The following is a 14,613-nucleotide window of genomic DNA, read 5'->3' on the forward strand; positions in this document are numbered from 1 at the left end:
AAGTAGGCTAACGTTGGGCACCCCAGGTTAGTGGATGCCTTTGAGCATTTGGACCTTTCACGTCTCGACAATTCAGCTTCCTCATTTGATAAAATGGGGCTCAACGCCTCTGCCCTAGGTAGGGGCGAGGTTAGATTCGCTACGGCCGCGGGACTAGGGTGCGCTGGGAGGGCAAAGCGGTATCAGATCACCCGCAGCCCTTTGCATCTCCCCAGGCAGGAGCTCACACGCCTCGGCGAAGCGTCCTCTTACCTGGGCTGCCTTCTGGCGGCACCGTCCGCCGCTCGGGAGGCGGGGAGCCCGGCCGCGGGCTGACTCCTCGGGGGAAGGAAACCGCGAGCCAGCGGCAAGGACCACCGAGACCTCGCGCCCGGCCCCGAGAGGAGGGGGATCTCCGTGCACCGGGCGGCTGGCGGGCAAACGCTGCCTCCCAGCGACGTCTTTGCAATGGGGAGGATGCTGCCCGAGGCGAGGGGTGTCTGCAGCCGGGGAGGCCCGGGCTGGGAGCAGCAGCAGCACTCGCACAAACCAGCCGGCTGCCAGCAGAGCCAGCGGCGGGGAGCGGAGCCCCCCTGGAGCCGCTGCTCGCATGAGACAGGCGCGGGAGGGGAGGGGGGGGGAAGCAGCCGCCGTCGCCGCAAGGCCCCGGGCGCAGGAGCCCCCCAGTGGAGCGCGGCTGCCGCGGCCGAGTTACTGGCCCGGAGAAAGTTTCTTTCCAGGGGGTCCGGCTCCAAACCAGGCCGAGCTGCCGAGGCGCCGAGCCACAGATCTGGCGCAATCGACTTCAGCCGCGATCGCTCCCCTCCCGGCCCGGGGAGGGGTTGGCGGGCCGGTCCCGAGCGCAGATTCCCCTTCCCCCAGGCCCTGCTGGAGGCCCTGGTCCCCAGCCGCGAACCTCGGCCCGCAGGGAGAGGGCTGGGAGCCGGGATGCCCTGGGCTCGCCAAACGGGAGCTGCCCAGCAGCCGAGCTCGCTGCGCTGCTCTGGGTCCTAGCCCGGGGCCCCTCCCCCGTCCCAAGCGGAGTTGGTGCCCCCCCGAGCTCTCTGTGCGGGCTCGCTCATGGCCTCTGCGGCTGGCGAGGCGCTGCCAGGGCCCTGCCGAGGGGAGGTCGGGCTGCAGTTCTGGGTGGAATCCTTGCAGCTGGTTCCCGGCTTGCTGGCTCCCGCTGTGCTGCTGGGGGTCGCCTTGGGCGTCGGCGCCGCGCTCCTGCTGTGTTTCTATGTGATCGGGCCTCTTCTGCAAAACAAGGTACGCGTTGCTGGATGGGATCTTTGCAGTAGAAGGTTTTGGCTTCGGGCGGATTGAGTGGGTTTGGGTCTATACTCTTGGTCCTACCTGATCCTGCCAGCCTTGGCCTCCGCCTTCCAAATTGGAGTACAACAAACTGTCAGGCCACTCTTCTTGCTCTAAAAAAACCCAAACCAGTGTCTGATGCACAACAGCAACACAGGACACCGGGTCTGTCACCTCCTGAATCAAGCCTGCTTTGGGCCTCTAACTCTCCAAATTGTAATGGGTACACAGAGAATAGGTGTAAATGCTTCTATTGTATCACACATTCTGGTGCAACAGCATTGCAACCACACAGCTGACACCTGGATTCTACTGGATCTAGCTGGCAGCACAAGAAAATCTGCACCCAACCACAATAATGCTTCAAAATCCCAGGTCTGACACATAGGCCCTGCTGGATGCAGCCAGTTTTTGGCCCTCACTACTCAACTTCCTTTACTTAAATAGAGAACAAACCTAGGTGCTCCTATTGCTCAAACACATTTCTAATCAATGCATCCAGCCAGTTGTTGTCCCCAATTGTCCAAATTCCACTCGCTGTATACAAAGCATCTTTAGCCTGCCTGCTGCACCTTAAAACTCCAGACTGACTCTGGCATGCCCCAGAGCAGAAATGCCACAAAACTTGGATTCAGCATTGGGATCCTTTTGGACCCCACTGAGTTTTGTGCACCGCCCCAGAAATTACACTGGCAGAATTAAGGATAAGTGTACTTTTCTATCACTCTTTAAAACACTGACACATTCTGGTACAAGAAAGTGGCAAAAACTCTGATTTGATCTAGGCAAAGGGTTCTCACAACCAATTTTTTGGTGGCCTCAGAGCAGTGGTGGGCAACCTGCGGCCCTCCAGGGTAATCTGCTGGCCAGCCACCAGACTATTTGTTTACATTTGCACAGCTGCCCGCAGCTCCCAGTGGCTGCCATTCGCCGTTCCTGGCCGATGGGAGCTACGGGAAGCAACTCTTGCTGGTGGCCACTCTGACAGTTTTTCCTAAAATACTTAGGAAAACATTAGGAAAAATAAATAAATAAATATGCATATATACATGTCCAAATCATTGTAATTTATCATACAGGGGTTTGGGGTTGGTTTTTTTTTTTTTTGCAAACTCAATAATAAAAATAGTGTACAGTTGTCTCTGTTCTTTACTGGACTTAAACAGAATAGAAACAAAAATAAGGTGCTTTGCAAGTTCTTTGTTGTTGTTTCTTTAGGTTTGTTTGGTTTGTTTTTTTGTTTTGTTTTTTTGGACTTGCTAGCTAGTAAGTCTGCTGTTGTGAAAAGTGATATTTGTATGTTTGTTAATATCATTTTTCACAGAAGCAGGCTTGCTAGCTAGCTGGGAGGCAGTGAAAAGTGATATTAACAAACATACAAATATCACTTTTCACAGCAGATTTACTCAGTCCCAGCAAACTGGGGGACAAATTAAGCCCTGGATTGGGAAATGAGTGGGTGGGGAGGCAGCGGGGACCAGGGGTGATGGAACAGGGGCTGGAGCAGGAAGTGGGGGCCAGCAGCGATGGGAGGGGTGTTGAAGTGAGCCCGGGGCTGAAGCCCAGGGGCCAGGCTGGAGCCCGAAACCCTGTGGCCGGGGACCAGGACAAGAGTACACAGCAGTGGCCAGGGGGGGCGAGCCAAGGAACAGTGCCCAAGCCCCATGGCTGGATCCTGGGTCCTGCGGCTGGAGCCTGGGATGGAGGAGGCAGTGCGGGCCAGGGATGACAGGCAGAGGGTCATGAGCCTATGGTCAGAGCCCAATACCCCATGGCCAGATCCTGGGGCCCCGCAGCTGAACCCCAGGGGACAAAGCCTGCTGCCGCACAGCCAAAGCTCAGAGCCAGAGGACATAGCGGGGGCTGGGGTGATGGAGGGGTACGAGCCTGGGGCCAGAGCCTGGAGCCAAAGCCTGAAGCCCACAGCCAAATCCTGGGGTCCCATGGCCGGAGCCGGAGCTGCGTGGCCGGAGATGGAGCCTGCTGCTGTGCGGCCAAAGCCCAGAGCCGGAGAAGAGGCAGCGGGGGCCAGCAGTGATGGAGGGAGTGGTGAGCCCAGGGTCAGAGCCCACTGCCACATAGCTGGAGCCTCAAGCCTCATCACCGGAGCCTGCTGTCCACCACCCCAGGGCTGAAGCCAGAAGCCCGAGCCCCACTGTCTGCAGGAAGGTGGGGAACTCACATTGGCTGCCTGCTCCTCTGCCAATTCGGGCTCCAGAGCGGGGCAGGGCCCAACTGCTGCTTCACCGCCCCTCCACCCTCTTCCATCCCCGCCCAGGAGGCCTTTGCTGCTCATTTGACAAACGCTGATCTGGGCAATTTTTCACTCCTCAGTTTTACCATCTATATTTAATACAGATGCAGCTTCTTCTAGTCCACCACAATAACGCCAGTTACCAGATATCATGGGGCAACAACACTGCAAGAGCCACTGTGAGCAACTGAACTTAGCTAGGTCAAGCTGGGTTTTGGCACTGAGCATCTGAATTAGAACATTATCATGCTATCAAATCGGAGTTTTCACTTATAACAACGGGATACCTTTTGGGACCCCATATGTCAGTAACATTACTTATGAGATAAGATAAGCACCTGGATGAAAAGCAGCTATCTCAAACTCAGTCTGTAAAACAGAGGTAGGAATTAGGTTGTAGTTAAAGGACCTGTGCAGGTCTGACTCCATCACCCATTGAAGATGTATTTACTCTATTTGTCAAGAAGGGGCACAGCCTGCGGTTCCTTTGAGACTTTTTGCTTGCTCCTAGACACCAAAAAGCAGCGGCCCAGAAGTGCCATTTTCCAATTTCACCTCGATTGGAAAATGTGCCCTTTCTTAACTACTGCAAACTACCCATTCTGGTCCACATATGCACCTTTCCACTACACTCCGTCAGGGTGTTCTCTACTACATTGTACTCCAGGATGTTCAGGTACTACAGAGATGAGGGCTGTAAAAGTATCTAGACAGAATGTGTGTGTGTGGGGAGGGGACTCAAGCTGAAGGCCATACAAACATTTCAGATGGCCTGACAACAGCCAGCTTATTGGGATATTTAGACAGACATGAGGACATCACACCAGTTTTCTACATTTTCTGCTGGCTCCCTATCCAATAGTGGATCTTCATCAAGAGCCTGTTTCTAGCAGATGAAGCCCTCAATCGACTGGAGCCAGTCTGTATCCAAGTGTCTCTTTCTCTGTCACCCACCTCAGCAGCCCCAATCAACAGGAGTGATAAGGCTGACAGAGTCTCAAGTGAAACTCTTGGTAGCCTAACATTCTCAGCTACAGACTCTCAACTATCCAACTTCTAATATAGATGCATGCATTTAAACTGATTTAATCCTTGCTTAAATGAATTTAGCTTCATTTGGTAATGTACTGACACAAGCTGGGATTTAAGCAAGGATTAAACTCATTTAAGTAGGTGTGTGTTAGGAGTTTTGCACCAGTTTAGTTGTTGCTCTGCAGACGCTATACACACGAGAGAGACCTGTTTAATTAGATTAATTTAAAATCGATTTAGCTAATCCGCTGAAACTTTTCTTGTACGGACATGGCCTCTGGCTTTTCACTTTAGGGCACAACGGAAGACTTGCCTGGTTTGCAGATGTCTTCCTGAGATAACATTGACCACAGAATAGCCGTCAATGTCTTCTCCCGGAAACAAGAACAATTCCACTTACAAAGCAGCAAAATGAATGGAAGAATGGAGAGAACTCTCCCTTTTAAACTGAGACTATGCACCTAGATCCCATGGTGTTTTAGAAATATAGAAGTAGAATAATAATGAGGCATATTGTCTACATTTTACAACTTGCTTGGGGTGAAACTGTTATGTAGTGTTTTCCAAAGCACATGCTCTTTCTGATGTTTAACATGTACTTCTCTGATTTTAGTCCTCTTTGGAGAGCTATGTACATTTTCATCATCTTTTAAAAAGTAACCCTGGTTGTTCCTTGCTCTTTATCACAAATGTTTCTTGAGACTCCAGCATTATTTACATTGTATATATCCATAGAATTATTTATACTACACCAGGTTATTTTCAGAGAACAGCATTATTGATTTTTTTTGCATCAGACTTAGACCTTTATAATATTGAGTTAATTTAATGTAACAGTGATTGGCACTTACAGAGTTGGAGGATCCAGTGCCATGCAGAGTGTTCTCTCTGCAGTCAGTGGGTGGTTTGTTATTCTTTAGCCACACCTCTTTTACAACGATAACTAACCCACTCCACACACACACAGAACAAGACTGATCATAATTAGGCCTGGTGGGAGAGAAGAATACTTGTGTAGCCATCTGCTTTCAAGAGGAAGATATGAAACTCTGCTTGAAGCCATGCTTTTGCCTGCTAATGGATGCACTTCAGGTACGAGATCAATGCATCCTATAGAGGTGGAAGCTTCTCTGAGTCAATACCTCAATTTTTATATTGTTGTCACACTTGGCTCAGTATAGCAAAGTACAAATGTTATCCTTTTGCTGTCTTCACCTGTCTAGTCATTCCGATACTGTGGTCATAAGGTATGAGTATTTAAAAAGAAGTCATTATTGCCAGTGCCTTCCAGCAGTGTTCTGTTCTTCTGTAATATCCTCCAGTCAGTTTTACCCTGTACCTGCAAACTTCCTTGTTGAGATAGAGCTTGTCCAGTCACAAGATTCTGGTAGATTAGCTTGATGAGGCACTACCGGGATTGTTCTTAGATCTTATTTTATTCAACATCTTTATTAGTGATCTATAAGAAGAGGTGAAATGGCATGTTAACTACATTCATAATACATTGGGAGGACAAAAAGCAATGGAAAGGAGGGAGCTAATGGGGTGATAAATGTGGGAAGGAACTAAAGAGATTCAACTTGGAAAAATGCAAGTATTCACTGGGGATAAATAATCCAAGTTATAGGTGTTCAGTGGGAAAGAAATGCTTGTGAATAGTATTGGTGAGAAATACTATGGCTGAAAGTGGGCCGCAAACTGTGAACTTGCAAGGATATATGAGACAAGAAAAGCAAATGCCTCTTTTGGGCTACATGTGCAAGAACATCTTGTCACCGTACTAGGAAGATGAAAGCTTTTTTTTTTTTTAAACTATCTCGCACTGATAAAATTGTATATAGAATATGAGGTACCGTTCTGGACACCTCTAGTGTCTGAGAGATGGCGGGAGGGAAGTCGGTGGAAAACAACAAAAATGATTGGGATAAGTAGGGGCTGGAGGGATTGAATAATATGGAAAGGTACTAAAAGAACTAATTACATTCTATATTGTGCGACCAGTCAACTACTAAAAGGAGAGTTTAAGTTTCTATAACAAGACTGGACTGAGAGGTGAAAAGTGGCATTGGCAATATCTTTTCAACAGCTCAACAAACAGCCAGTAAAATGGAGACATGCGGCAGGAGATGGAAATGAAGTCACTGTAGGTACTTTGAAGGGCATTTGCAGGGGCTGCAGAGCCCCTCTTCTTCTTTCCGCCCCCCAAAAAGCATTGAACCATCATGTTTCCCTAAACTGAGTACTGTTGCGGTTCAAATACAAGACAGGACAAGCTTTAAGCAAGCAAGCAGGCTGGTCTGCCGACGGGTTGCTCCGCCTGTCAGCTTTTCCACCCTCTCCTTTATTTCTCTCTCTCTCCCCCCGCACATTACATACTCCAACAGATAAAAGGAATACACTGGCTTTGTATAATATTCTTATTTACCAATTTCTATCTACCGCATTCCTTGCTCTCGGGCCTTGAGCCCAGTCCTGGGAGGCTTCCCACGGTTCAGGTCATCTGGGCGAGATTCCAAGGTTCATGCCCTTGAGAGGAGCCGTGTGTGCACTGCTCCTACACAACACTCCGGGTGTGCCCTGAATGTTGCCAAGTGCATGAACCTTGCATGAATGCTACATGAGTACCATATTATCACATTCTGTATAGGTTCTTATACCATGCTCACCTCCGTAGTATCTGAATGCCTTCCTGTTAAAGTTTATTATGCCATATGTCAAGTGTGGTTTGTTCTCTCATCTTCTCTGCAGGGAAAAAGTGCATACAGTGGAGGTTTTGGTGCGTGGTTTTGTTTAATATATATGTTGCTATATGATTGTAAGAGAAGTCAGGTCAAAGAAATGCACCTTACACTTGGAGTGGAAGTTGGTGATGGTCCTTAGCTCCCCCAGATATCCTTTCCCTAGTCTCAGATTCTCCCCTCCCCCCTTCAGAAAGTTCTGTCACCTGCATCAATGGGATTTACCCTTATTAAAAAACATTTCACTGAGAAGCAGCATGGAACAATGGTCCTCATCCAAGAGCTTTAGGTGATCTTTTGGATATCCTAGACCCACATCACTGAGTGCCTTCAAGATACAGACCAAGACCTGGAACTTGACTCATTAGTCTATGGAAGCTAGTCTGGAGAGTGGTGGACAGGTTTGATGTGAATGCAGTAGCCCGTACTACTGAGATGACACACTACAGCATTCTGTACTGGTTGGAGTTTCCTAAGCACTGATGGTTTCAAACTTGTAGCTTTTCTGACCCACCCTATACCTGGTGCATGGTCTATTCTCACTAATTTTTCCTAGTCCATTACTTGGGTCCAAAACACTGTGTGCACCTGTGTAACTTCGTCACATGAGTAGTTCCATTGCTGCTCCTCAATACTGCAGTCATTTGATGCTGTGGGGTGGGGGTGGGAAGGAGGCTTTTTGGCACTGAATGTACAATTACCAGAGTCTTTCACCTTTCCATGGGCCAAGTCTCCAGCTCTGGGGAAGGAGAGTAAATCCAATGCAGAAAGAAACTAAAACATGTTTCCTCAGTCTGTAAGCTTATTACTCATTTTCAGAAAACTGAAATAATTTGTCTAAAATAATCATTTGTACCTACTTTGTAACTTGCACAGGATATTACTATAAATAAAACAGGACCATCTAAGATGTCAGATGAATCGAGGAGGTGGTTTGAGTTGCATTTTATTTTATTTTCCTGCTTTGGGATTTCAGAAAGATGATTCCCAAAGGCTTCTGGAAAGCTTTCACTCGGATGTACACGGACATCTTGATGAAAATGTACGCTTACCCAGAAAGAAGAAAACACAAACTCGAATGTCAGAGAAGGAAATGGTGCTCGAAGTAAGAATTTATTCCTTTTGTAGACGTCTGTTTTGTCTGATATTCTAGCCTGCTTAATTAGCAGTTGATCCAAATGCTGTTGATTTCAGCAGGCTTGGGATCTGGCTCTTCAAAAGTTATGATAATTTCCATACAGATGTAATAAAGAGATTGGAAACTGAACACAGTAAATCAGAGACTCAGTGAACAAAGGAATAAGGGCCCTGAACCGATAATCTGTTGATACCTGGAAATATGATTTCACTTACATTTACCTGGAACAATTTAACAGTCTTTACTCAGGCAAAATTCCCATTCAAATCCACTGGAATTATTTCCCACTCTACCATCATATTACAAATTTGAGGGTAGCAGCCAATATTCCCACTTCTTTCCCACAACTACCTTGCCAGCACCCAGCAAATTTGGGTATTTCCTGTGAAGCATTTTCTTCTGACTTTATTAGAATTCACAGCTGAAGAGGAGCCTGTAATCTAATTGCACAAATCCACTAAACTAGGGAAGTTTACTATAAAAGATTGAGAACCACTGGACTAGAGCATCAAGTCTTTAATCCACATAGGTCTTCCAGGAGGTACATCAACTCATCTAGATATTTGCCTAGTTTTATAACAGGCTATATAAAAAGCACTAACAAAGTCAGTACAAACTAAGATTTCATGTAGACAATGACTTGTTTATACTGCTCTATATACTATGTGCTGAAATGTAAGTACAATATTTATATGTCAATCGATTTATTTTATAATTATATGGTAAAAATGAGAAAGGAAGCAATTTTTCAGTGACAGTGTGCTGTGCCACTTTTGTATTTTATGTCTGATTTTGTAAGCAAATAGTTTTTAAGTGAGGTGAAACTTGGGGTATGCAAGACAAATCAGCCTCCTAAAAGTGATACTGTAGTCTGGAAAGGTTGAGAACCACTGCTCTTGCCCTTACTTAGGCAAGACTCCCATGGAACTCACTAGGACTCTTTCTTGAGTAAGAACTGCAGGACTGAGGCAAAAATATCCAGCTTCTGTGTAAAATGGATCACAAAACTGCTATGTTAAGGTTCCACTCAGTTTGTTTAGATACTGGGAGTTGGATTCTTAGGGTTCAGTCCTGCTCTACTGCAATCCTATTGTTCCATGTATTTTAGCTGACCTGTTTCTGTGCATGTGGGTACAGGTTTGCTCATTCATTTTTTAAGTGACAGGCTTTGAATATGAAGGGCAGGTCAACTTTTATCATGCTACAGAGTGTTTACTTCATAACCCTTTAAAAGAAAACTATACTGATGAGATTCTTTCTCTGGCTCGTATGGCAGAGTTGTTTCTGGAATACATCGAATTTATCTTTACATTAAGTGGAAGAATATAATGTCAATGGTCATATAAGGTCAATACACTCCCTCCCAAGCAGTGGTGTGGGTAAGACATTGAGCTGAACAAATTTTGACATCTGAAGAGTATCTGGGGAGTATTTGGAAGTTTGGAAGCTTAGGCAGCTAAGCTTGTGGGGGGGTGGGGTGGTAATCTGTGTGGAATATGGGGGTAGTTAAGGCAGATTACACATATGCTCAGTTTGCCTCATTTTACCCCAACCCATTCAGCAAATCCAACTTGCCTTAGCTCCCCTGCAATCTCCACAAATTTAGCTATGTCTTCTAGCCCTCCACCTACCCTCCTCAGACTTCCATACATGGGCAGCAGTCTCTCCAGTGACAAATGAAGACAGAGTGCAGGGTCAAATGAACAACCCTGTTGAAACACCAGAGCTGGCAGCTGGGACTAGAGGACTATCAGGGAGCAAGGAACCCCCTCCAGAGACAATTGAGAACAGGGAGAGCAGAAATTCAACAACTCACAACCAAAAATTCAAAAGGTTTGGGTTTTTTGAAGAGGTCTGATTGAGCCTCCCTTTCTGCTAGGGCCCACGTTTTTCCCCACTCACAGGATGCTCTGGTGGGGTTACTGCAGCTCCATGATCGTGGGAGATACAGAGGCCAGGGTCTGCAGGTGACTGGTCGATGGGAGAGGAGCTAATTTTACACCCCCTTCTGCAGCTCCATAGGACCCAGTAGTTACTAAGATGTTCATATGGCTGTCTGTAGGATTGACAGACTGGTCTGGAGCACCCCCGTAGTGGTACCAGGGGCTTATGTACTCCAACTTAGTCACGAGTTGATCCACTATTGCAAAACCCACAAAATGTGTAAAGGAATCAAAGGAATTACTTTGATGATCTCAGTTCACTGCCTTTCATTTAAAACTGAGTTGGCTGCGTTCCACACAGTAAAGGGAGTCAGGAATGCAACTGTTTTAAAAATGTGTAGTTAAACTGTGCTCCTCATTCTGCCTATAAAAAATAAGTTATGCTCACCCACAGCATGTCGGTCCTGTCTAGCTGGCCCAGTCATTAGCTTGCAAATGGAAGTAGGTACAAGCATTTTAACTGTAGCCAGTACTTGTTATAGACACTTTAAATGTACTGTAAAGTTCTGATGGGAAATGAATTCTCATTTCAGATGTGTCCAAGATAGATGACAAATTTATGGCTGAATGGCTGAGTGTTCTTGGACTAGTCGTGAACAGAAAATATTTTCTATTCATATCAATGATTAGTTTTTCCTTTGGGGGAAAGTCATGGAATATTAGGGTTGGAAGAGACCTCATGAGGTCATCTAGTCCAATCCCCTGCTCAAAGCAGGACCAACAACCACTAAATCATCCCCACCAGGGCTTTGTCAAGCCAGGCATTAAAAACCTCTAAGGATGGAGATTCCACCACTTCCCTAGGTAACCCATTCCAGTGCTTCACCACCTTCCTACTGAAATAGTGTTTCCTAATATCCAACCTAGACCTCCCCCACTGCAACTTGAGGCCATTGCTTCTTGTTCTGTCATTTGCCACCACTGAGAACAGCCTAGCTCCATCCTCTTTGGAACCGCCCCCCCCTTCAGGTAGTTGAAAGCAGCTATCAAATCCCCCCTCAGTCGTCTCTTCTGCAGACTAAATAACCCCAGTTCCCTCAGCCTCTCCTTGTAAGTCATGTGCCCCAGTCTTGTACAAATACTTTGGCATGTACATAGCTTCATGCATAGCAGTAGTCCCATTGAAGGGCAGAATCAGGCCCTTAACTACAGTAATTTCTATAGTAGACATGTCACAAATATGAGAGCACTTCTGTAACACATTTAGGGCTAGTCTACATTGGCAAAGCTAAAGCTCTGTCACAGCAGTGCTTTAACGTGGCCCGTGTGGTCTCCCAGCGCTCTAAACAAAACCACCTCCACCAGAGACGCGGCTCCCAGCGCTGGGGCACTGCCTTTACAGCGCTGAAACTTGCTGCTCTCAGGGGGGTGTTTTTTCACACCCCCTGAGCAAGAAAGTTGCAGCACTGTGAATTGCCAGCGTAGACAAGCCCTTCGTGTATAGCCTTGTTATTTGAAGGGTGTTTCACCCCTCTCTGCCTAACCACTTCTTAAACAAAGCCAATCTGTTCCTATTACTGCTGACAAAAGGTGTTCAAAGGTTAAGCCACCAAGTCATTAACTAGCATAGATGAAAAATGTGCTTGGTTAGGTTAGTACTTATCCATTGCAATCGTCTCCTACACCATGCATATATGCATATAAATCAGTGGGACTACTCAGTGTGAGCAGGGGTATGACTGTCTAGCTGCCTGGCCCTCTACGTCTTGCACTTGTTGTTGAAACAAAAAATAAAGTTTGGAAGTGAAACTGACATTATGTGCAGCCACAATGCATGACCCATTTTGATTTTCTCTGCTCATTTCAGTGTTTGTTGTTGGGCTCCCTTAGTGCCTTGCCATTTCTTACAAAAATCCTGGAACTAGCAACTGCATACATTTCAGCAAACCAGATTGTTCCATTAGTAATACAAGAAATGCAAGAGTTAAAAACCCTCCTAAAACTTTGTTTGAAACAGTCTCAGTTATTGTATGTAGCCCACATTCCCAGTGTACTTTGTGTAACCCAAAGCTGATCACCACACTGCAGCTATGCGTGAAGAAGAAATGAACTAAAAAGCAAGAACAGGAAGTCTGACTGGCTGTAATTTGCAGCCAACAGGCTGAACAGAATATATTATCTATAAAAAGTCCTTTTGAAAGAACCTCTGTCTTTTCTCGGGGCATAGTTAAGGGTTTTCCAGTATTTATATTTTAAGTCATTCTTAAAAAATTACTTAATTTAGTTTTATTTCATCTATTGTTTCTGTATTTAAATTCAAAATTCCTAGTCAGACCATGGTAGCCTATCCTCAGGCATCTCCATTAGCCATATATATTAAAGTAATTTCAAAATCTCATAGGAAAACTGGATTTCTCTTTCACTGGGGGGGGGGGCGGGGAAGAGAAGGAAAATGAGCTATGGTCTATCATCACTTGCTGGAGCAAAGTTCTTTTTTTGGAGATGGAGCTGTGGTAATAAACTTCCAAAACAATTACAAAACCATAGAAGGTTCTCCTCTTCTTTGGGCTTCATGCTCTGACCTGGACCATGAGAAGACGGTTTGTGTCAGAGTGTAAGTCCAAAAACAATCTGTGATCAATAAAATTCCTAAGCTGTCCAACCAAAAGGGCTGCATGGAACTTCTGCTAAAGATCTAATCATAGCTGCTGTTCTTACTTAAGCTTACAGTACTTTTCTGTTGTTTCCATACAGGGAAATGAGTCGTCTTTGAACAGTAACATCACAGCATTTGCATTAAAAGCAAAAGTCGTCTATCCAATCAATCAAAAATTTAGGGTAAGAGTTTAGACTGTTTGTGAAAAGAAGTGACAATCATTCTGTGACTGTAAATTGTAGAGTGGGAAACACTGGAAGAAATTTACTATTAAGCCTCTTACCTTACAGTGGGTTTTTTATTTATAGCAAATTGATACAGGCCTTATCCTATGTGGTGCTAGCTGTCCTCAACTGGGAGGGAAATCTTCAGCACTTCACATGGGCCTGATCCAGTTTCCACTCTAGTCAACTGGAAGTTTTCCATTGACTTTGGCCCAAGAGACATTTAGCACTTTGCAAGATCTGTCCCTTAAACAGGCAATATGTTCATAATTTAATAGAAAAACATATTTCCCAGTTAAAAACATAAGTTCTGAATAGACATTTTGTTGTATACAGTATTGCAAAAAATTGTGAAAGTATCCAGTACTCATGAGCTGCTCATCGTCTTAATATTATTTGGTATGAACCACATACATTTTCTTTGTCCCTAGCCCCTGGCAGATGGATCATCCAATCCATCTTTGCATGAGAATCCAAAGCAGGCTGTTCTGCCTAATCAGATAATGGAAACTTCTACTTCAAGCAGCCTTGGATCCTTGAGTCATGGAGATAAGGAGGACTGTAGTTCATCTACAACAATACATTCTGCAACTAGTGACGACAGATTTCAGGACCGAGCCTTCCTGAAGGTGACCTGTTTCCCTGAAGTTCTGACTTGTGAGAGGTACAGAAACAACTTGCGATAAAGTTTGATCATTTGAAAACACACGCTTGGTTTTTTCAGACGAACTGCTATAGATCTGGTATGGATGAAGAATCAGGGTTCTTAAATCCATGTGTTGAAGGCATACAGTCCAAACTTAATTATAGGAAGCTAAACCTTCTTGGAAACCAAGTAAACTGCATACTATTGTGTGCAAATTAGTTTACTTATGACAGAATTCCGGGGAAAGGAGTACAGGCAACAATAGCCTTGTGTAACAGCATTATCATAAGAAAAAAATCCTTGTTACTGTATTGTGATAATACTACAATATTAGCTTTGAAAGGCTGTTGATCAGATAGAATCCAATCCTGCCAGACACTGAGCATACTTTGTACAGGATGCTGAGCCCCCTCCACTCCCATTACAATCATTGGGAACTAAAAGCGTTCAGCCCCTCCCAGGATCAGATTCATAATAAGCAACATTTTCAAAGATTCCTAAAACACTTCCGGCTGAAAACGATTGTTATTGTCTTTCTCACTCCAAACTGCATTGATGATACAATCATTTTATTGTTTTCATTGATTTAAAAACATTGATACAAATTTATACATAAAAATAACTATGGATGAGCAATGCACATAGTACAAAGTCTACATAAAAATAACTATGGATGAGCAATGCACATAGTACAAAGTCTACATAAAAATAACTATGGATGAGCAATGCACATAGTACAAAGTCTGAAC

The 14,613-nt window shown here is 45.2% G+C and overlaps 2 protein-coding genes across 9 annotated transcripts in view; one reads left to right on the forward strand and one right to left on the reverse strand.

Moving 5' to 3' along the window:
• Nucleotides 1-1,314, reverse strand: part of EVC2 (EvC ciliary complex subunit 2) — a 169,200-nt gene extending 167,886 nt beyond the window's left edge. For 3 of the 6 annotated variants that reach the window (XM_073342532.1, XM_073342533.1, XM_073342530.1), the window contains exon 1: nt 253-1,306. In XM_073342532.1, the coding sequence (XP_073198633.1) occupies nt 253-591 (339 nt within the window). In that variant the 5' untranslated portion in view covers nt 592-1,306. Of the gene's footprint in view, nt 1-252 lie in introns of all 6 variants that reach the window. The other 3 variants (XM_073342529.1, XM_073342527.1, XM_073342528.1) reach the window with 2 other exon arrangements.
• The window catches only part of EVC (EvC ciliary complex subunit 1), an 80,251-nt gene continuing 66,274 nt past the window's right edge, over nt 637-14,613 (forward strand). The window contains exons 1-4 of one of the 3 annotated variants that reach the window (XM_073342536.1): nt 637-1,248; nt 8,294-8,422; nt 13,093-13,176; nt 13,650-13,882. In XM_073342536.1, coding sequence (XP_073198637.1) covers nt 1,060-1,248; nt 8,294-8,422; nt 13,093-13,176; nt 13,650-13,882 — 635 coding nt within the window. In that variant the 5' untranslated portion in view covers nt 637-1,059. The remainder of the gene's footprint in view (nt 1,249-8,293; nt 8,423-13,092; nt 13,177-13,649; nt 13,883-14,613) is intronic. The other 2 variants (XM_073342535.1, XM_073342534.1) reach the window with 2 other exon arrangements.

Source organism: Lepidochelys kempii, chromosome 4, assembly GCF_965140265.1.
Source record: "Lepidochelys kempii isolate rLepKem1 chromosome 4, rLepKem1.hap2, whole genome shotgun sequence".
Taxonomy (NCBI): domain Eukaryota; kingdom Metazoa; phylum Chordata; order Testudines; family Cheloniidae; genus Lepidochelys; species Lepidochelys kempii.